This window comes from Genypterus blacodes, unplaced genomic scaffold, assembly GCF_046128005.1.
Source record: "Genypterus blacodes isolate CSIRO-AG114 ecotype Tasmania unplaced genomic scaffold, CSIRO-AGI_Gbla_v1 ptg000141l_1, whole genome shotgun sequence".
In the NCBI taxonomy this organism is placed as follows: domain Eukaryota; kingdom Metazoa; phylum Chordata; class Actinopteri; order Ophidiiformes; family Ophidiidae; genus Genypterus; species Genypterus blacodes.
The window spans coordinates 710,001-732,640 of NW_027466943.1; the positions used below are offsets into that span (position 1 = coordinate 710,001).

The 22,640-nt window shown below is 39.8% G+C and overlaps 2 protein-coding genes across 3 annotated transcripts in view; one reads left to right on the plus strand and one right to left on the minus strand.

Annotated features, from left to right (window-relative positions):
* Positions 1-13,606, minus strand: part of abca2 (ATP-binding cassette, sub-family A (ABC1), member 2) — a 56,541-nt gene extending 42,935 nt beyond the window's left edge. Inside the window, exon 1 of the mRNA XM_076165131.1 lies at positions 13,223-13,606. Coding sequence (XP_076021246.1) covers positions 13,223-13,288 — 66 coding nt within the window. The 5' untranslated portion in view covers positions 13,289-13,606. The remainder of the gene's footprint in view (positions 1-13,222) is intronic.
* Positions 13,607-19,117: 5,511 nt separating this feature from the next.
* LOC143012078 (alpha-(1,3)-fucosyltransferase 7) lies at positions 19,118-22,489 on the plus strand. Of its 2 annotated transcripts, none has more exons than XM_076165129.1 (2): positions 19,118-19,285; positions 20,474-22,489. In XM_076165129.1, the coding sequence occupies exon 2, from the start codon at positions 20,487-20,489 to the stop codon at positions 21,564-21,566; it is 1,080 nt and encodes a 359-aa protein (XP_076021244.1). In that variant the 5' UTR covers positions 19,118-19,285; positions 20,474-20,486; the 3' UTR covers positions 21,567-22,489. The 2 variants fall into 2 exon arrangements, with proteins under 2 accessions (XP_076021244.1, XP_076021245.1); XM_076165130.1 differs by having other exon boundaries at positions 19,118-19,278.
* The last annotated feature ends 151 nt before the right edge of the window (positions 22,490-22,640 follow it).

Genomic DNA, 22,640 nt, shown 5'->3' on the forward strand with positions numbered 1-22,640 from the left:
ACAAACTCTCGGGTTCAAAGCCAGCAGTCCTTGTTGGCTGTACTGTATAACCAACTGGCAGATACAAAATGGTGGGGGATCATGACCATCATGACTTTAATGCAGGTCAATAAACACTGGGTTGGTCTGCACCTTACCTCTGCATCAAACCTCCTGTTTGTAGTCTTACCACTTTTAGGCCATCCTAACAATGACCAGCAACCCAGCAGCTCCTATCAGTTGTTTTGTCTCCTTCTATCTATACCCTCCCTAGGACGACTAAGGAAGTAAGCAGCAACAAGGAATTTGGCGTAAAAAAGAAAAAACAGATTTATGAACTCATTCCTGCCCAATGATTGTACCATTTGGTAAAAGTGCCATGTTGCCATTTGTGGACAACAACTGAGCTTGAATCAAAGTACAAATTGACCTTACAGAACTGAAAAACTTCAACTCATTCCATCCATTTCAATTGCAAATTAAATGAATTCAGAAATTTCTATGAACTCACTGAAAAAGATGGGAAGACCTTACTGTCAATATAACGATATTCAAGCAAAATGCAGACACACATTAAACTGCACACAAAAGTCTGTGGCTCTAATGTTACAGTCCACAGGCTTCTACTAACAGCAGCATCAGCCATATGAGAGGCTTTATAAATATACTGAGCTGCTGGAGATTTAGGAACTAGCTCTCAAACACCCAGATTGTAGTTTGCTGCAGGATGTAAATGGGGATGTGAACTGGTATTGGTGCGAGTGTATCTATGTCTAACAGGAAATGAAATAACTAGGCTTACTTTTTTTCAGTTCATTGGAATTAAACAGGTTTAAAAGGCTAAATGCATGTATGAGTGACACACACACACACACACACATTAGAGTGGTGGTCTATGATTTTTTTCTGTTCCAACACTAGTGGCATCAGCATTCTAGATGTGTCACCATGCTGTCTTAGACTTCCGCTGTTTGAGGACAAAGTCATCTCCCCTGGGTGACATGAACACACATACACACCGTGCCAGTGCCAGAGGCTATTCAGCACTCAGCAGACAGGTACACACCACCGGCAGATTGGCTGTGTCAGTACAGTGGTCTGTCTCCCAATGTCCTTGTTCTAGCTACTCATACAAGACAAAGAAGTAACTTTGCTGCCAGTTAAATCACAACATAGAAAATGTTAAAAGGTTGTTATGTTCCATTTGATGATTTCATTTACATGGCTTAAAAATTAATGCCTTACGGGTAATATCATATGATATCCTATAATCCTTAAGTTGGTGACTTCAACCTCACCATTTGACATTGCCGTCACACAGAGTTGTCAACATGTGCTCTGGAAATCTAATTACCACTTTCTATCAGCAGCAGCATGATTTTTGAAGTGTGATGGAAGCGAGCGCTCAAACACAACAAGACATAATCACTTTGGAATGAGAACAACCATCTTGAGACAACAAGTGGAGACTGTTGTAATGGGTTGTGGAAAATTTTAACACAGACAAAAAATAGGAAACATCACTCTTCCAATTCATCTTTCTTACAGCAGATATGTTATCATACCTGTAAAGAGAATGGCTGCATTTGATCAATCACTGTCCTTGGTGTTGAAACATTGGTGTTGAAACATCAAACTCGATTAGCTGTTTCTTTGTGTCTAATCATATTTAACTCATACAAAACTCATGTCCTCAGAAATACAGTATATAATGGGGACATTAAAACATTTGCTATTCATGAATGCAGGTTGTTGTATGAGCTTCTACCTTGAGTGGAAACATTAATCATACCTGGACAGGCTGGGAGTCCATGATCATGAACTTTTAGGAAGGAAGGAATAAATAGGAGACTAACAATTGTTGATAGACCAGGAGAAAAAAAATACCGTTGAATAAACTTTGACCCAAAGAGCCCAACTTCATCACAAAGTAGACATGACAACGTATTCACAACAGTATGAATAATCAATCTAAAATAATTGTGTATGAGAGGCACTAAAGTGTAAAAAATATCACTTGGTCAAACAACATCAAATGTAATAGTTTAGCAAAGTTATTAACTTGAGCAAGAGTGATTGTTGTGGTTATTGTGTGGTAGTCAGATAGTAAGATGCTTGATTATACTGTAGATTTCTCTCATTCTCCATTCCAGAGTCCCAGTGACAGCAGAGATTAATTTAAAAGTTCCTGTTCTTCTTACATATCTAAATTGATGGTTTACTGACAAATGATGCTACAACTTGAAAACTGAAGATGTTGTAGGATGTGTGCAGAATGAAGAGTTGGCCTTTCAAAATAAAGTAGTGATACGTAGTGATACATAGTGAATAGTAGTAGTGAGAACAACACTTTCTCAGTACAGTTGCCTGTAGAACTCAGACTCTGCAGGCTTGAGTGGAGGCCCAGAGCTGGGAAAGGCTACAAAAAAGTTCTGCAGCATTGAAGGGCTCCATGAACACAGTGGCGTTCTTAAATGGAAGATGTTTGGCACAACCAAGAGTAGAGCTGGCCAGCAGACCAAACTGAGCAATTGGCGGAGAAGGGCTTTGGAAACCGATGTTGACTCTGGCTGAGCTCCAGAGATCATCTGTGGAAATCAACAACCAATGCAGCACTTCTCCTATCTTGATCCAGAAAACACCTGGAAGCAGCCATCATCTTTTGGGAAATTACTCCCTTGTCATCTTCACTCTCACAGCCACACACTGCAGCCTCTCCCTCTAATCTCACTTATCTTTTAAAGGCATACTTCAAACAAAAGCAGAGCAGATATATTGTGAATTCCAAAATTAGAAGCACTGTATTTGAGTTAAGAGCTGATGAGTTTGTCCTACTGAAGGACATGATTAACAGGAGACCAATTAAACGATCTAATAAAATCCAATAGCATGATTATACTACAAAACAATCCCCTTTGTGTGATTGTGTCAGCTTGTATGTTTAGAAGGATGAATGGGGCGTTTTAGGAATTCACAAAATACCAGAGTACACTGTACACACAAAGGTGTCCTGAGCTAAAAATAATGTTGCTGTCTTGTCCTCCCTCTCTGTAAGCTTTTCAAGCAGTTAGTTACACACACGCATACAAGCACCCGCTCACTCGTGCATGCACACGCACACACACTCCAGCCCCGGTGGCAGGGGCAAGATGCATTGGTTGAATAGTGAACTTCACGTAAGACAACATCGCCCCCACTTTATTTATTCTGGTGATTTGGCTTTTTGTCAGCAACCAGCTTGATGCAAGATAATTGATGATTGACAATATAAATAAGAGAAAAACATAAAATACTATAAAAATGAAAACACATTATTCCAAACTACCTATATTTTTGTTTATTCCAATGGATCATTTCAACACATCCATGTGAAGTGAGCCAAATAATGATGACATATTCAAATTACAATTAGTTGGGATTGGGGATTTATAACTTTCTCTTTCTCTCTCTCTCTTTATTATTTATTTTACAGTAAGAAACAGGCTGTAATGATCACATGTACATATACAAGTATCAATTACTCATTAATAATCTTATTAATCAGTAGAATAATTGATTATGAAAATACTCAATCTTTCATGTCTGTTTTATTAAACTCAGTTGCAGTTCATTCAACATCAACGCAGTTTGGAGATTCTGTTTCAAATTTCCTTTTTGAAATGACTGCATGCGTCCCACTTAATGTCTTATTTTGACATATCTGAGTGACATATATATTTTCAGTCGGATATTGACATATCCGACTGAAAATCAATTATGATGTCTATTATCTATCTTGTGTTCTACTGCTGAGGAGCTCAGCACACTTTCATGTGTTTGAAAATTAACTCACCTTCATCCTCACTAATAAAGGAATTATTGCAAATGACTTTCAGCAGAGCTACATTGCAGTCAAAACAAGCCAACATGATCATAATTCAATAATTAACCACAGGCTGAAGAAGCCAACAGCATGTTCTAAAGAATGTCACACATGGACTTAGAGGACATTAACAAACAGGTTACCAACTGACCTACATCTCTACATAGGATAACTCACACTGACAGGAGCACGGTGCACCATCAAAGACAAGGGTTACACTTGTTTAAATGAATGACTAAGCCCATCAACAGCTGGGCAATACATTTAAAGTTAGTGACAGTATCATCCCGCACCAGTTCAGTCATCCATCACTGTTCACACAATCCCCCCCCCATCCAAATCCTGTAGCCTGCTGCAATATAGAACTAAAAATAATCCCTATTGATTATGCAGCCCCTGAGGAGAGTGTGTGTAGCTGCTATTTCCATCCATCATCCACTTTATCTGTTGGAAACACAAAAATGTCTGTGTTTTGAGTATATGTTCACGTGACAAAACCAGTTTAAGGCTGTGGTGTTTCCGGACTAGTGCAGTACAATGCGGCACGCTATGAAAATGAAGGTGAGCGAACATCAGCGAACATCAGGCTCAGTCCACCATGACGCAGCACAGGATTAACAAGAACAAAAAAAGGATGGATGAAGAGAGAGAGAGAGAGAGAGAGAGAGAGAGAGAGAGAGAGACTGTCCAAATCCTGTTCAAACTGTCCTACCAACACACTGACACTCTTCCCTCCTCAGCTATCATGCAAAACACTAGAAAAACTTTCTAGTCTATGTAAATCAATTTTTTACATGTTCTTGTGTTGTTTTGTGTTAAGAAGAAGTTGATGATTACTTTTTCAGCCTTGGTTCAGCAATGTTTATAATCATTAGTTGAAAATCATTACCATATTGAAGTAAAACATTCGTAAAAAAATTAACTAATCCTCAATGATTAATCTATCTATCGACTTTTTTGGAGTAATCAATCACTGGTCTAAAAAAACTAGTTCTCAGAGTCCAAAGTGACATCAAATTACTTATTTAGTATCTGCAATAATTGATTTAACTTTACAATCAATGAACACAAAAAATGTGTTTAAATAACTGAATGACAATAACTACTCACTGATTATTAAAATAGTTTGTTAGAAAGAAGAGGTTCTGACCACAAGTGGCACTGTAGAGCATTTTTCACGTCTGAGTCCATTGTGCCACCCAAGAGGTTGCGAGTGCATCATTTTGAATGACTGAATGAACTTCCTCGATCACTTTATCCACATATGTACTCAGCACACCACATTCTGAAAGATTGTTATCACTGTGATTCTACTGCTATCTATCATTTGCTAAATTTTCCAATCACAGATCTATATCTCGTTAAGTGAAACTCTTTGAGGCCACTTCCTACTTTATGTCCATCGTGCTCTGCTCTGCACAGCCCAGCGGGTGAACAAACGGCATTTTCAATCCAACACAACCTGTGCTAAACGCAGCCTCTTATACTCTCATCCCTTGTTCCTTTATGTATGTTTAATCTTAGGTGCTCGCTTTCTCTCCCCGGAGAATTTCCCAGAAGGAAGAAGGAGGCACTCAATAATTCACAGACCTTCTGAGCCACTTTTTCCAGCAAGAAACACGACTGCTGCTGCCGCTGCCTGTCTGCTGGGGCTAAGACCTCCCGGCACAGACTAGTAGCCAAGGGGACTGAAGGACTTTTAAGCCAGTGGTTGAGCTGTACCACAATGGCGTGAACATGGCTTTTGCTGTGTGGATGCATATAGAGGCCACGCACGATCAGCTGGACCTGGGTGGCTCATGCAAGAGCGTTACAGTTTCTGTTTTCTCCCTACTGTTGGTGCCAATTGCTAAATGAAACTGACAACCACAGTCCCGTGCGATTATGCTTAGATTTTTCTCTATAGTGTGATGTAACTGCTGCCCTTCTCTTTGACTGATCTATTGTCCCATTCCTATTCAAGAAATCGGCACCTTGTCACCTAATGTACCATTGAAATTCCACTTAGCCCTAAAACTATGCAGGGTGGGTGAAAGTGGTGGGCTGAAATAGGCCATAGCATGTGACTTACTATGGTCGCTGTTGCTGCTCATTGCACACTGCTTAGTTCCTGAATTCATCACAAACAATGTTAAAAAGCCTTAGAACTAGAGCTTGAATTAGGACAGAGATTTGAATGCCGACATGTAACCTGTGACATTAGCATTCAAACTTGATTGTAGTCCAGTGAATTTGTGAGTGAGTTTGACCTGGCCTGACATACAGTAGAGCCTTGATTCTTAACCCAACGCTCAATATTTGGTTTTCACTTCAATTGCACTGACTTCATCATCATTATCTAACTTCAACTTCACATAAATTCAATGTGTAGACTGTGGTGCTTTGTCACAGAATGTGAATGAGTATGTGAAATATGTATCTTAGAAATGATGACTACTGTACATTAGACCCAACAGTTGAGTTCTGACACTTTGGGACGGTCACATCACACTCTTCTTAGAAGATTACTAAATATGCAACACTTCCATTGCCATCGCATAGTGTGTCCGGATTGCCTTAGCTGCACTCTCATCATCATATTGCCACCAAACGCCACAAAATTCTGCTTCTGTATGATGATGATCATTTAGGGTTATTCCCATGTGCCATGTTAGACTTAGTTGTTGTCGCTGCTATACTTATGCCCTAACTGTCATCATTTTGGACTGTTGTCATGACTGCACCCCAGTTGCCATGGATTTCTTTGGTTGCCATGGTTACGGACCATGGACATTGTTTTGGACTGTTTGCCATGGATATGCCCTGGTTGCCATTACATAGAATAGAACTTCTCCATAAGTAAGCGTCAAGTTATATGTAGCATTAATATAAATAGATTCTCACCAGTTTGTATGTTGTTCATGTTACTATTATAAATTGTTTTTGTTTAGTATTTGTCATCATTATTTATCATTTTCAGTTGCAGAGTGCAGAGCCTGAATCAAGGACATTGCAGTTACACAATGTGCATCATAGACTCCTGGCCAACAAGGACAGCCAGATTTAGTCTAAGAAGTGCTCTGTGGTTGAAGGGATGCAGCACAGTATGCTCATAGGTTTAAGCACTGACCTCTCCTGTCTACAGCAGCAGCACTCTGGGAACCAGCTGCTCCTCTATTAGACTTTACAGAGAGTATTAATAATTCATTTAGCTGTCAGTTAACCTTCTGCCACAGATTTGTGTGCTCTCTCATCAGTTAGCACCTTAATCCTTCATCCTCTCCATCTCCAAAATAAAGTCTCCCTCTCTCTCTCGCACTCCCTCATTCCCTGAATCTCTGAGTCTCCATAGATACCCAGGCAGCAAGTTTTTTGTTAGCCGCTCATTCAGACTAGATCTAGGTCAGACAAAGTACTTGCTGGTGCTGCTAAAGAGCTATGTTTAGCTCTGACTGAGTTGGTTGAGAGGAGTCAGAAAGCTCCAGTAATAAGACATTTTGTGCTTCCTTATTTCAATCTGCTTACACCAGCAATTCTTGCAGACGTCCTCACCTTCATGCATCACACCAACTTGATGTGCTCTTCATCTGACTTCTAACAGTAAAATTGGAATTCAGCGCTTTGTTAAATTCACTAATTGTGGGCAAGACAAGGAGAACATTAGAACTTCACTAGGAATTAGTCGGACATGGTATGTCGCTACAACACTGAATGCCCATCCAGATATGTCGTGTGAGACACTAACCGTTGAGAAACTGTCTTGAAAAACTTGAATGCACCAACTTTTTCCAAAGAAATCATTTTGTTTTTCTCTTTGTTTTTTTCTGTTTTTTACAGGTTTTCTCTTTCCAGGTCCCAGTGCTATAATCATGCTGTTCCAATAATATCATTACTAGGGTTCCCATTAACCTGTATGTTCTGCTTGAATCTAAATTAACAGTCATAGAAAGACTCAACGTAAATACATTTTCATCAAAAAGCCTTATTAAGTTGCCATGTGTAGGCAGATGTGCAAAACAACTGCAATGCATAAATGTATTGCATGTATGTGTCTCCTGTGAAGTAAAGCTTATTGTTCAACTTTTAAAAGTTGATATATAAGACACAATAGGGTCAGAGTCAGACACTTATAATCTTTCTATCAAAATTAAGGAATCCTTGCTTTGTTTGTATGTATAATGTGTGACTGTAATGTATGTCTGCATGTATGTATGAAAATCGTCCGTTGTTTTATTCTGAAATCAGTCGATAAGAATTGCAAAATCATTGGAAATCCCCTACCCCTCCCTCTATTTTGCAATGGCTGAAGAATACAATGTGTATTTTCTTAAACTGGAGAAGATCAAGTACACTATGAGGGGCCACACTGATAAGTTCTATCAGAGATGGCAACCATTTCTCTCTTACTTCACAGATCTACAGGCTATGCCAGACCAGTGACTGATTACCAGAACACCAAACAGTTCCTTTTTATTTATTTATTTTATTTTACATCCGGGCCAGGACGGGTTTGTATGGATGCAGGGTTGTGTGACTGCGGGGTTGGGATGGGTTTCGGGGTGTGATGTCCTCTCTCTGTTTTTGTTTTTGCTTCTCTCTTCTCTCCTTCTCTTTACCACAGCCTATGATGCGATCTGTACTAGCCTACATTGCTGTTTGACATCATCCTGTAAAAACTGTATTACCCTATGAGATCATTGCAATTTCAATTTACTTGTATTCTGCCTCAGGGTCTACGTATAAAGTTTAACAACAACAATAGTATTAGTAATACAACCTTCCTTCTTTCTCTCTATCTCTCTCTCTCCTCTTCAAAATCAGTATATTGCAGTATCTGTCAGGCTATATTTCTTATAACATTATTGTACTTACATGCTGTTTTTACACCAGATTTTAGGCGTGTCACAGTCCTATTTCACCATCTGGGCAAACAACCAGCAATAAAGAAGTAAAGGATGGAAACTACAGCAGCCAGACAACAGATGGAAGAAATATCCTCATGACAACAGCATTATTGTGTATGACAGGGGAGGGGTTGGTAAACACAATAGGAACCACACTGATACGCAGGCGCAGGAAGAGGAGGTAGAGCATGGAGCTAGAATATTAGTCATATGGGCGTCCAAGACATTTATTTCAGACAATTATTCTTTGGTCATATGTGCACAGGTGAAGAGACCTTGAGTTTAGCTCTAGTTTAAGATGAGGTTACACTTGTGGACAGTCCCTGCACCCCCTCTGTAATGCATGTGTTTGTGTGTGTGATATGTAGGGGGTGCAAGACAAATTTCCATTGTGTGTAATTGCTGTGAATTGCATGCAAAATGACTAGAATAAAGTATCTTAAATCTTAAATCTTAAAGGGGACAGATACACATTTAGCTGACATGGCTTCTGACAGAGACAAACACTCAAATGACAATCTACTGTGTCTTAAATGCACCAAGTCAAATTTATCTTAGCATGTTTTTGCATCTCTGCCAGTGAGCAATGACATCAGCCACACTCACACATGAGCCAGGCTGTTGTTTTGTACTCCTGTATGTAAGATGAGATTTATTGTCCAAAGCTAAGTTTTACATTTTTGATTTGGGTATTTCATTTAACATACCAATTTACTGCTTTGACACACACATCCATGTAGAGGACCCTCGAGGATCAATATCGGGCGTCAACACAAAGGACAAAACCTTTATTGTTTCAATGGTTTTGTATTTGACTGGTAAAAAATAAAATCAAACTGTCAAAGCTCTGAAACCAGCATCCATCCAATGTGGCCTATTAATTACAGCACCGATGTTGTCCCGTCCTCTGACAGCACATGTGGACATACTGTACTGGACAGACAGGGACAGAGGACAGATTAAGTTGCTGAGTTTGCAGATTTGTACGGAAAAACATTACTGGAATCATGGAACGTTACTCCCTGTTTGTGCTTGTCTAATTGAGATGGTGATTTTCCCAGCATGCAAAGGTCGGATGGGCTGAGCTGAGCTGTCCATTTTTAATGCAAATACAGACACTCTCTCTCTCTCTCTCTTTATCTTTAACTGTAAGCAACGTCATTCCTTTTATCCTGTTTAATGATTAACTTTCCTCATACACAGCAGGTCAAACATTAAAATGTCCGGAAGGGCCTGTTTTCTTACTCTAAACATTAACTTTATATTTGATTCATCCAAAGATTGTGATATCAGTTAACAAATACAAAAAAATAAATAAATTTCCGAATCAATTTACAACACTTTTACATGATTTTCCATGGTTTTATACATAAAGCTTACTACGTACAAAAACATGTTTTGTACACCTTTAACCATTTGACCACAAGAGCACACACTTCCGTTCACAAAGTCACATTTACAGATTCTCAAAACAGGAAGTCATTGAAACTCAGAAAGTGACCTAGGTGTGAAAAATCTTGACAGAAAGTGAGCAGGAACATAACTCACTGTTGCACTTTTCTTCAATAGATAAATAAAAACGATGAAAGAAAACTAGCAGTCATGTAGAGGGCCTGAGCTAGAGGTGAGAAGAAATCACCACATTATAATTTATTAATTTATGATTTCTATGATTTCCGATTGGCTCTGCCGATTGCTATCAGCCTTCTTACACATCACACTGCCAAAGTTTGCATCTCTGTTCCTCCTCCGTGTTCCCCTGAATGACTGGGACATAACAGGTCAGACAGACTACAATATTCAACGTGTTTGATTTTCATTATTTGATATCTGTGCAGCCACAATGGACTTCTGCGAAGCATCAGAGCAAGAAAAAAGCACCATAAACAAACGTCACACTACAGGAGAACAACCAAAGCAAATCTGGAGTTTGCTACCAATGAGACAATGGAGACTGGGGCCCAAATTCGCTCTTGTAGAGTGAAATCAACTATAATGGCATTGTTCACCAAACTCTATGATGGTAGTGTTCACCAAACTTTTACAGTAAGCTTAAATGTGGACCGTAACTTTAAAAATCCCAAACTTTAGCATACACTCAGCACATTCGGTGTCTTAAACATTTTCAGCCATAATTGATGTTTATGAACAGATAAGCAGTCTACATTGCTTTAGTGAGTTAGCTCCGCAGTCTGGCAAATGTAAGCAAAAATCAGTAAATGAAATAGGAATCACAAGATAACAAGTCATAGCCACATAACCACCACTGACTGCTTTACTAAATAGACACCACAGTGGATTTCCACAACATAAAACAAAATCTTGTATTTGTTTTCACTCAGGTTTTAGCTCCATTTGTCAAGATAACAATCATAATTAAATATTTCAATGTCTTTTCCAAAGATTTTTGGGATATTTCATAATGTTTAATAATATATACAGGAAGTATGGAAAGTATTTAGAAGGATTCGGTTTATAACCCTGACTGGATATCCTTCTGTACATCACAATCCTTTTAGGTCACAGTCATATTTTTAGCAAAAAAACTTTAGCATAAACTCCTTTATGCAACTGGGCAATGATGCGTATCTAATAATTCAGGAGCTTGTGTTTGTTAGTGAGGAACAACATGTGGGACTGATGCTACTGTGGCACTCTGCTAACTGCTGATTGAAGCATTTTCCCCTGCTCATCCATCCTGCAGACAGCTTTAGTGAGGCCAAAGCAGGCCAGCGTGATTATAAATCTAGATACACAATGACGCAGCCGTTACTATTAATATTACTGAGGCAACCCAGTGCAGCACTAGTACCTCCTCCAAGTGTGATCTCTGAAGGTAGAAGCTAAAAATAGCTGCTACCCCCACCCACACACACACACAGAGACACACACACTCATAACCCAAACTTCATACACACCATCCTGTATTGGGACAACTGCAAACAACAAATAGCCTGAGGTTAGATTCAACCTCATCTTCTTAACATTGCTAACATAATCCATCTGATTTGGATATTTCATCTTTTATAGCTATCAATGTATTGATCTTGCTTTTTCTGAATGATGAGGATTATAAAAACGGCATGTACATGAACACGCACACAGCAATAAACACAATATCATAGGTCAGGACCCTTCCAGCAAACACTTTATGCTCCAGTCAGTAACTGTTATAACTCAGTCTGTAGCAGGTTAATGAAAGCATTTGTAGGTACATGCACTGGACTGAATGATACAAGAGTGACTCACTGGAATGTCACCGAAACACATCAGTATTAGCTTCACTCTCTGACTCACAAGTGATCTCTGGCAAGCGCAGAGCATAAAAACAAGACAAGTGGACAAAGGGAACAAGCCCTCTTACAGAAAAAGACACTATACTATTGTAAAATACTTGTACTGCAATTTCTTTTTCAATATCTGCTGGCGTATTGCTGATGGCTGATATGTTTGTGATAAACAAATATCAGTTGATATTATCAGGTAACTGCCCTTGGTTTAGACAACAGAGACATTGAGACACTTGCTTTAATTAACAAACCGTATAATTTTCCTGAAACATTCCTACCGGGCAAATTGAGGTTTGTGCTGACCCACATGACCTCATACATAATGCTCTTATCAGACTAACATGAACATTTTAATGTAATGATGTGACATTATTCCTATTTTTATATTTGATCATTGCATTAGTTGTTTTATGTATTGGAACTAAATTTGATGTCTCTCCTAAAGATAGAAAACAGGAGGTTATGGGTTGAATAAGGGAGCTACTGTACATGCTGTATGTCCAATTCAGCATGCAAGAAAAAAGTTGTAAGAACATAGCAAGAACATCTTTCTTTAGGTGGTGATTGTTGACATTCATTCCCTCATGATTTAGGTTATGATTCAATATTCCATGAGGCTTCCTGCTGTGATTATACTTCCGCAGTCTGGCCTGTCACATTTCATGCAGCTAATGATCTAATGAAAACCTGATAGCTTGTGAGGACACCACATCTGCATCTACAGTCCACAGGTCTCTATCTCTACTCAAATCAAAATACAGACTAATAAATAAAGTAGAATGGCACAATGGAGTTCAACTGATGAGACGCAACAACAACCTGTTTGCCAGCGAGGGCGCATACAGGAGGCTGAGGATGGGAAACAACACCACAACACAACACCACAAACACAACACGTGAACACACCACCGCGCTCCTTCTGAACATCACTGCGGTGTTATTCTTCTTCTGTGTGTGTGTGTGTGTGTGTGTGTGTGTGTGTGTGTGTGTGTGTGTGTGTGTGTGTGTGTGTGTGTGTGTGTGTGTGTGTGATGTTAGCAGACAGAGACCGGTGGTGCTGGTAACACCGGGCTGCGGGCTATGCAGCAGCCGCAGCAGCGCACCGGGGACCGAGATTAACCGACGCCCCGTCTGCTCCTAAAGCGGCAAACAAGTCAACCAAACCGGCTTGTTCTCGTTTCCTTAGGTAGATAAATGTCCGTGCTTACCGGCCCCCTTCTCTTCAGAGAGATGTTCTTCCACAGCAGCAGATGAAGCTGGTGCAGGAATCCCATTTTGCCTCCCACTTGTCTTCCACTGTGTCCTGTATATTTACCGAATCATCATTCCGGCGGTGGCCGGTGGCTGTGTTTCAATAAACGGGGATTTTCTCCCACATTCCCGGACATCCCGTCCTACACTGTTACGGCGTTGAAATATTCCACGACCTGTCTTGTTTGGTAGATAGCAGATAAAATTTGCGTTTATCCCGCCAGTTCTGCTGGACGAAGAGGTGCTTAATGCGTTGAAAGGCGTGAAGGGACTCTGTCATCCCCCGGCGGCGGAGAACCGACAACCTACGAAAAACAGCGTCCACTTACAAAATCTGATGCTTGGAGTTGGGGCAGGAACCCAATGAAAACATTGGGGCGTCAAACTCAACACACCAATGGAAGAGGTGCACTTCCGGTCAGCGATTTATACAAAGAAAATAAAAGCCCTCTCATTTCCTGAATTCCAAAATATGTGGACACTTTGACATTTGCGCATTATTTTGAACTATTTGTTATAACATTGTAAGAAATATTTGCAATATTTACTCCACCTGGTGTTTTATTATTTCCCCTAATTTCGATCCTTTATTATAGTAGGGACTGAAATGTCATTGATGAAGAAATATGTTAGATGATAACTGGGAATGCATCTAATAGGGCAAATCCAAAGCAGCGGGACTGCCATGATGAGAGTTCCTGTTTACCACTGCGAAGGTTGCTATGGTTTTCCTCCATTTGTACGTGTGTCTGTGTGTCTGTGTTGCATGCACATGTGTGTCTTTAAGGCTAACTCAAAACAGACATTTTGAAAGGTTAGTCAATTTTGAGGTGGATCTGGATATTAGTTGAAAAGTTATTGAATTTGAATTCCAACAACCATCCAGACTGCTTGTCCCATGTTAACACTGAGTTACCACTAGGTAGTAGCAGTGAGTAAGGATAATAAAACCAAGCTTCAAACCAAAATGCTCACTACCAGTGGATCTGAATAGTGACGCTATCACTAACTATTACTAACATATAACACATTTAAAACATTTACCCACTTACACACATTGTCAGACACATCAATGAAGTACCCGCCGAGCAAGTGAGTGTTTGGCAAGCATCCTAAGCTGTGGCCAGCAGGCCTGACCCAGCCGATTAATCAGAACAGAAGCAGCCAGCACCTAAACCACCCTGTTTTCACTTCCAGAGCACAGCAGTGGTGCAGGATTGGGAAGTAAATCAGTGTTATCTTTGCACATTAAACATCTTTTCAAATAAAGACCTAAATGAAAACAAGAATGTTGAAATCTGTCAGGACTCATAAATGCTCCTTACTGTTGTCATGATATAAACTAAAGCCTTCACCCATGTTGGGTTTTGTATCGTGTCGCAATGTTATTTAATACGTACTTTCTTTGTGTGCCTTTACATTATTAATTTTTGATTGTGTCAGTCAGACACAAACCAGTGATATATGGCAAGGGGAGGCATTCAGTTTTCTTAGATAAATTAGTTTATCTAAAAAGCATCAAATCTGAACTGTATAATTCTAGATAGCATGGAAGATTGTTCAGAACTTAAGCCAACTGTTGTATTGGCCTGTACATGTGTACCAAATAAAGTGCTCCTGTTCCAATTTGGCCATTGGTAGATGGGGCTACGGGTGCATCCATGAACTCTGTTGGCTCAACATGTTACCGGTTCACTGTGAATAACAGGTGGCAAGCAGTCTCTAGCAGGAAACACCATATGGATTGTATTAATTGTATTACTATTATTTTTTTTCCCTCCTTTAATTTTGCGTCAGCTGCAGAAAACAGAAAAAATGCAGGAGGCAAATTGGTCTGTTTGTGTAGGATAGAGCACATACATTTCATCACATGAAACAAATATTACATAACATCCATTACGTTTAGAGTCAAATTCAGCATTCGATCATCTGAACTCAAAAGAAAACTTGCACTACACGACTACACTACACTCTGTATTGTAAGAGATAACATCAAAGGTAGTTTGCCAGCAGTACTAAATGATCATTTGTACTGACCTCATTTTTAATTTAAACTGGCCTAATGTTTCATGTGCTCTCTATCTGAAGCTTCTCTGTAGTGTAATTCTTTCTTGCAGTAACTGTGTGATAATCTAAACAGTGTAGGAGTAGGAGGAGTCTAAAACGCCGCCTCCCCGCCGTGCTGTGGGGGAGGCGGCGTTTTAGACTCCTGTGGTGCTGGACTTGGATGGAGAGCAGAAATATAGTTATTGCTGTCACACTCTGTGCAAGTGATTTCTGCTGTACAGTTCTTTGCGAGATGATCAGTAGATGAGCAGCAGCGAAAACAGATGTTGAATTTCCTGAGAATCTGTTTACATTCTTCCAGAGCTTTTTCTCTGAACCCTCTGCAGCGTTTTAAAGGGTGGGGCTTGTTGTGAATTGGACACTGTTTGTTGGGGCTTACTGCACTTTTGATCTTTTCCGAATCAGTTTTGTCTTGTACTTGAGTTTTGTGGACGGATATTGGCACTTTTGAAAACCTTTCTGACACATGTTTTCTCTCTTGTAGTTGGTTTGAGCTGTGGAGGGTGAAGCTGGGGTCAGTCCTTGTTTTGGCCTCAATGCGAATGAAGTTGACAAACACAGTGAAGGGAGGAAAACTGATGCCGTGATCACGTTTGTACTTTGAGCCATATGACATCCACTTCTCTTGCAGTTTGTAGGGCAATTTTTCAACTATTGGTTGGATCCCCCTGGATGTGTCCAAATAAGCCAAACCTGGTAAGTATCCATCTCGCTTCGCCGCTTCAAGCTCTAACATTAAGTCAGCTAGGTCACGGAGTTTGAAAGGCTCTCTATGTGTGATTTTAGGAAAGCTCTCTACCTTCAGAAAGAGCGCGTGCTCCACAGCTTCTGGAGAGCCATAGACTTCTTCCAGCCTGTCCCAAGCTATGGCTAAACCCGCTTCAGGACATCTGATGTAAACAGCTTTCATCTGTTTAACTTGTCTAGCTGAGTTCTTACCAAGATAACGCACAAGCAAATCGAGTTCTTCTCCCGCTGATAGGTCTAGACCTGCTATTGCGGTTTTGAAGGATGATTTCCATGCCCAGTAGTTCATGGGTTGGTCATCGAAGCTGGTGAGGCCTGTAGTCACGAGCTGACTGCGGGCTAGATACTTGGCTAGATCGTAGGTTGGCTGGGTCAGAATGTGGCGATTAAGGGCGTGATTTGTTTTGGGCAACGCCGGGACGAATGGGGTAAACTGTTTGAAACTGTCAGACTGAGATCGACCGAGTTCAGTTTCAGGTGCTGCATAGGTAGGATGTTCTTGTTTTACAACTGGTTGAATAGGGGGTTCTGGATGAATGTATTTTAGTTTGTATTGGGCCTGATGGCTCTGCTGCAGTGATGCTTCTTTGTTCTAATACATACTGGGCTGTGCGTGACACTTTATCTTCTGTAAGGGATGACCCAGAGGTTTCACTGCGTGTTTCAAAACCCAATTCGCGTAGTCCTGCTTCCAATGAATTTGCTTCTGCTATGGCAGCTTCTTTTTCTTGTTCTGCTCTAAGCGCATCAAGAGTTGCTTGTAATCGTGCCTGTTCAACTTTGATTTCTATTTCTTTCTTTGCATATGTAGCTCTTGCTTGAGCAGCTTCAGCTTTTGCTTTTGCTCTAAGTAGTTCAATGCCAGCTTTAGAGCTTGCCTTTGACGAATTTAGAGAGTGCACTGATTGCTTATCAGTCCTTTGGGATTTGGTTTCAGACATTTTAGCTTTGGTGTTACTTGTCACAAAGAGTTAAGTAGATGCGGGGGCTTCTGCTGCCTGAATGCACTTACTCTTAAGATGGCTGAAGCTCCACGTGGTGGTTTCTGTAGCTTTGTTGCTTGCCGTGGTGCTGTCTTTTCACTGTAAATGGCCTTGCTAGATGCTGCGCTAGCTATCCAAACAGCTAAACACGGAACAAGAAGAAACTCCAAAAGACGGATGGTTTGTTGAATTTACTTCTGCAGCTTCCTCATTTCCATTCCTTCTTATCTTTATTTTGTGAAACTGTAACAATAAACAACCAGGAAATGTACATTACAATAAGTTGCATATAGATTAATAAGTTGGAAGTAGCTCAAACGATAAATCACGGCAGTTAGCATGGCGATTAGCAGCGATAACTTGCATAAGAAAAGTGGACTAATTAACATAACAATTAAGTGCTAAATACATGCAAACATACACAAGGTAAGTACATTACGATCATTTTTACATTACGATGATTTTGGCAGACGCTTTTATCCAAAGCGACTTACATTACATTACCACCCTTCGCAGAGGGGGGAGCAATTGATTGTTCGGTGCCTTGCTCAGGGGCACATCGGCAGAGGCTCGAACGGGCGACTCTCCGGTTCCCAAGTGGAAGCACTACCCACTGAGCCACTGCCTCCCTCCCTTAGTAACATCACAGATTACTTACCAATTACTTACTTACTGTAATACTTACAGACAATGCTTTAACAAACACCAAAGGGAGAAACCAGGAGTGAAGAGCGGCCATGTACCTCGGTAGGATCGTGACAACGCACTTCCTGTTTAGCGAACTTTTTTCTTCTACTATTACAAAAGAATCTTAAATTAAAGCGACCACTAGATGACGTATTTCAGCAATGTATTAACATGAAATGTTCAAAAACAGTAACATAACACATTGGTTCATTTTAACTGCGTGTAACTGCGTGCAGGAGGATTTCTCTGTCCAGATGTTGTGCAGCTTTCAAGAGCTTTAGTGTGATTTAGAGAAGCAGAGAGATTGACGTAGCTCCAGGATTAAAAGGTCAACACCATCTTTTCCGAGTCAGCTTATTTCCCCACAGTGCTGCCAAAGGAACACAAAGGCCAGAGGAGACGAGTCTGTGGATTCAGGTTACATTTACACAACAATACTGTAACTTTGACCTGATCATTTATTTTATAGCTGATTTCCTGCTGCATGGTAAGACTTAGGCAGGACTGTGTGGCAAGTGCAGTTACCATGACAAAGTTAATCAAACATTATCGAGATAGACATTTTTCACACAGTCATTTAGCAAGTATTTTTTCAGTCCCAGTGTAAAAAAGCAACTGAAAATGATTTAATCCTGTTGAATCCTGCTTTTGTGAAAAACTAAAAAAGTACTGCATTCTTCATGCAAATAATGTGTCCTTATACTTAACATATAACAAACATATATACAGTGTATATGTGTTTGTGTACACAAGAAGATACAGGATAAATTAGGGTTGTCACTATTTATGATTTTTGACAGTCAATAGATCTACCGATCTTTAATCAATATCAATTGAATAATCTTGTGATATCAATAATAATAATAAAGTAATGTTTGTATGTGTGCAGTATGCAGTGTGCATCAGGGTCTGTAAGAGAGGCAACAAGCAGAAATTATAACCACAAATTCCAATTCCCAATTTCATCTAAATTTGGCTAATTTGATAAGGATGATTTAAAATGATCCTTTGGAATAAAGACAATACAGGCTATAGTATTGTGAGCTGAATAATATGATAATATGATGTATTTTCAAAACAATATTATATTATACAGTTAATTTTTTTGGGGGTTATTGAAGACAACTTTGTTACCATTACAAACTGGGCTGGAGTGCATGGCCATTATGCCAAATTACTGTATTTTTATTTATTCATTTTTTTTCACAGTTTAAAAAGGTCAAAAACCAAGTCAGTTATCTGAATCAACAGGAAATGTGGAGGAGTATCCTAAACGTTTGACTTAAACAGAAAGACCCACACGGGCAAAAAAAAAAAACTCAGTTGAAGCCGTTGCGTGGTTTGTGCCCACAACCTCATAACCCAGCTTGTGCCATTTTACTCCGCAGTGTTGCAAGAACAGGAAGGAAGAAGGTTTAGAAGTCTTAAATCAACTTCTTTCTGACAACGAGTGTGTGTTTTTGAAAAATTGAGCACAGTTTGAAGACAGTTTGACACCGTGGCACAGAGGTGAAACCAACATCTCAGAGGTGAGAGGTGAGTGATTTTCTGCACGCAAATGCACCAACAGTCAGTTTACCCTTAGAGAAAAATGTAAAGGATAATTTGTGTTTTGATAGTGTTTTGATAGTGTTTTGATAGTGTTTTGATAGTTTTGATAGTGAGAAGCAACACGTCCAACTAAAGTCATTTGTAAAAAGAGAAATTCACAACATACTAATTTATTATTGCTTTGCTGAAAATGTTGCTGATAACGTTTGGCAGTGATTAATGATATATTTGTCATTAAAAATATACAGAACATTTTTGTAGAAATATACAAAAAAAAGGCTGCAGTCACATTGCAAAGATAAGAAGGACATTTTTCATGAGCAGCATTGAATCTTTTGAGGATCAAACTGAAAGTAACAGAGGATATCAACAATCGCCCACATCTACAGACTGCTATATCAAAATAACTCCCACTTCGCTTAGTAGAAAGTGTTTACACCTACTTTTTAAACACCATTGATCATCCTGAAAATTATTCTCAATCCTGGCACCTACATTAAATGGTAAGGCCTTCAAAAGAACCATATGTGTATAACTGATATTTGAATATGTCATCACACCCGTACCCTCTTGGGTATGAGGTGGCAAAGGAAGAAATGAGTCAACAGTAAAGCGTTGTAGGGTGTGTGTGACTTCAACCCACATTGGGCAAACCAGATGCCAGATGGCATATCAGCCACATAGCTGCTGACATCCTTTTATCTGTTTTTATTTGATTCCAGTTCATATGTGACCTGAAATAGTTTTCTCTGATGTGTTTAATTTGTGGAAATGATAAGTGACATAATTGCTCTGGGGGCTCTCGTCTATTTGTTTTTTAGTCCTTTTTTAGTGTCAGTGCAGCACCTGGTCGTTTCGTTTTTGATCTTTGTTGTTTTGCCCCGATAACGATACAATCTGTCATGACATTCCGGTATGTTGTGGTGACTTCCTGCCCTTTTCACCGAAGAGGAAAAATGACACTAAACTTACATGATTTGATGGTATTGACAATATGTTAACACTAGAATTTAGTAAAAGATGGCTGGGAAGTTAGAGGAATGTCTAATAAGCAGGAACAAATCGGAACAAACTATATTTATGCATATAGTGGTGACTTATTTTATTTTATTGTGATTTACATTATACATGTGAAAACTGAATGATGTATAACAACTCCCCTTTTCATTGTAGGAGTCCAGTAGCAATGATCAATGCACTTCTGACCTGGAATTCTGCACCAATGAGAAATTTAGGATCCAGATTCTACACAATTCTCTTCTTCCTCATCCTCTTCAACTTGTTATTCATGCTATTTTTCACCTTCTTGAACCAGAAACCTAATCTGCAGAAACAAAACCCAGCTGTTCCTCAGAAGAACATCAGCATCCTCCTGTGGCAATGGCCCTTTGGCCACCCCTACAGATTGCGTGGAGACGTGTGCTTACACATGTACAACATCAGCCACTGTTCCCTCACTAAAAACAGGGCTGCCTTCCCAACTGCTGACATAGTTGTCTTCCACCATCATGAACTGACAAAAAGTAAATCCTCACTTCCCTTACACTGGTCTCGCCCGGCTTTCCAGCACTGGGTGTGGATGTCCATGGAGCCTCCTGTCAACAATGCAAACCTCACGCATTTCAACGGGCTCTTCAATTGGACAATGAGCTTCAGACGGGATGCAGATATATCCATCCCTTATGGAAAGACTGTGGTAGGAGGTGGCAATCCCAGTTATGTTGTCCCTCAGAATCGCTCCTGTCTTGTCAGCTGGGTTGTGAGTAAGTATTTCCCTAATCAAGCTCGGGCTGCTGTTTTCAACAGTCTGAAGAGTTATGTCCCCATAGAGGTTTATGGTAGGTGGAACAAGAAACCTCTTCTGCAGAGCAAGCTCATGCACACTATTCAACGCTGTTTTTTTTACCTGGCATTTGAGAACACTGAGGCAAGAGACTACATCTCAGAGAAGCTCTGGAAGAATGCATTCCAAGCAGGATCAGTACCGGTGGTTCTGGGCCCCAGCAGAGCCACTTATGAGGCCCTGGCTCCCCCACGATCATTTATCCATGTGAATGATTTCACCAACACAGCTGATCTGGCTGCCTATCTGAAGCATTTGGCTTCTGACCGAAAAGCCTACGAAGTCTACTTCCACTGGCACCACACACACAGCATTAAGACCTACACTGACTGGAGAGAAAGGCTGTGCCAAATCTGTGTGAAGTATCCCACATTAAAACCTAACCAAGTATATCAGGACCTGGAAACATGGGTTAGCAGATAAGAATGTGCATGTATCTCCTCATAAATGCAGGTGACATATAACATGCAAATATAAACAGAATTCAAGTTTCTGTAGGAAACACATACTTCAGTTAACCATGCAGCTTCAGTAAAAGCTGATGAACCATAACAAGTCAAAAACTTGTGAAACAAATCACATGTTATGATGAAAGGGTCTGTGACAGTGCTCTGTGAAAAAGCGGAAGTGGGGAAAGTTATGTGAAACGTGCATTTTTCATATGACTTGCCACAGGGTGAGGTTTCGCCACCTTCTTCTTCTCTATGAATACATTTGTGGATATACACAATATCTTTCAACTTACTTTTTAAATATAAGCAGGGGTGTTTTGATTCTATACAGAGCTACAAAACATGGGCAGAAAAAAAAGCTTTCTTTTGCTGCCCTCTAGTGGTTGAAACGAGCATAGATTGAGAAAAATTGACATTGCTATTTCCAAAAGCATTCATCTCCTCTTGCTATTAGATGGGATTAATGATGTGCTCTTGTGATTGTAGAATAGGAAAATAAAATAAAATTGACTACACAATTTTGTAGTTTGTGAATCCATTCCACGACACCTGTGTTTCTGTTTTGGTTTGTCTGTTGTGAACCTGAAGTAGGTGCTGATATTCCAGTTGCACACACTGCGACATTACCATCTTTTCTTTGTCATTTAGGGGTGTGTTTTCAAATATTTGCAGTGCTTTAATCAGCTGCTAGAGCTACACAGTAATTAAAGTACGATTTCCACACTATATGTATATACACACACATATATAGTATATAAATGTGAGAAGGCTATACTGTATACATGGAGGACGTCGGTTCACCAATCTATTCTGTGAAGCAGAGACCTCTGTCTTATTTCAACTATACCATTTGTGTCTGAGAAAATCCATCTATAATCACATAATCTATGTCAGTTACCCAGACTATTAAATTCTAATTTCATTCCAATTTTTGTGTTGACGTTCATTTCAGGATGCACTCGTGTTCCACACACACTCTCTACTATATTATATTATATGATTGAGGGAAAACAGCCAAACACGTCCCAGTTTAGATGATGACATC

What these genes read in the sequence shown, in the direction of transcription:
- LOC143012078 (XM_076165129.1), top strand. Translation starts at nt 20,487, where the DNA reads ATGATCAATGCACTTCTGACCTGGAATTCTGCACCAATGAGAAATTTA.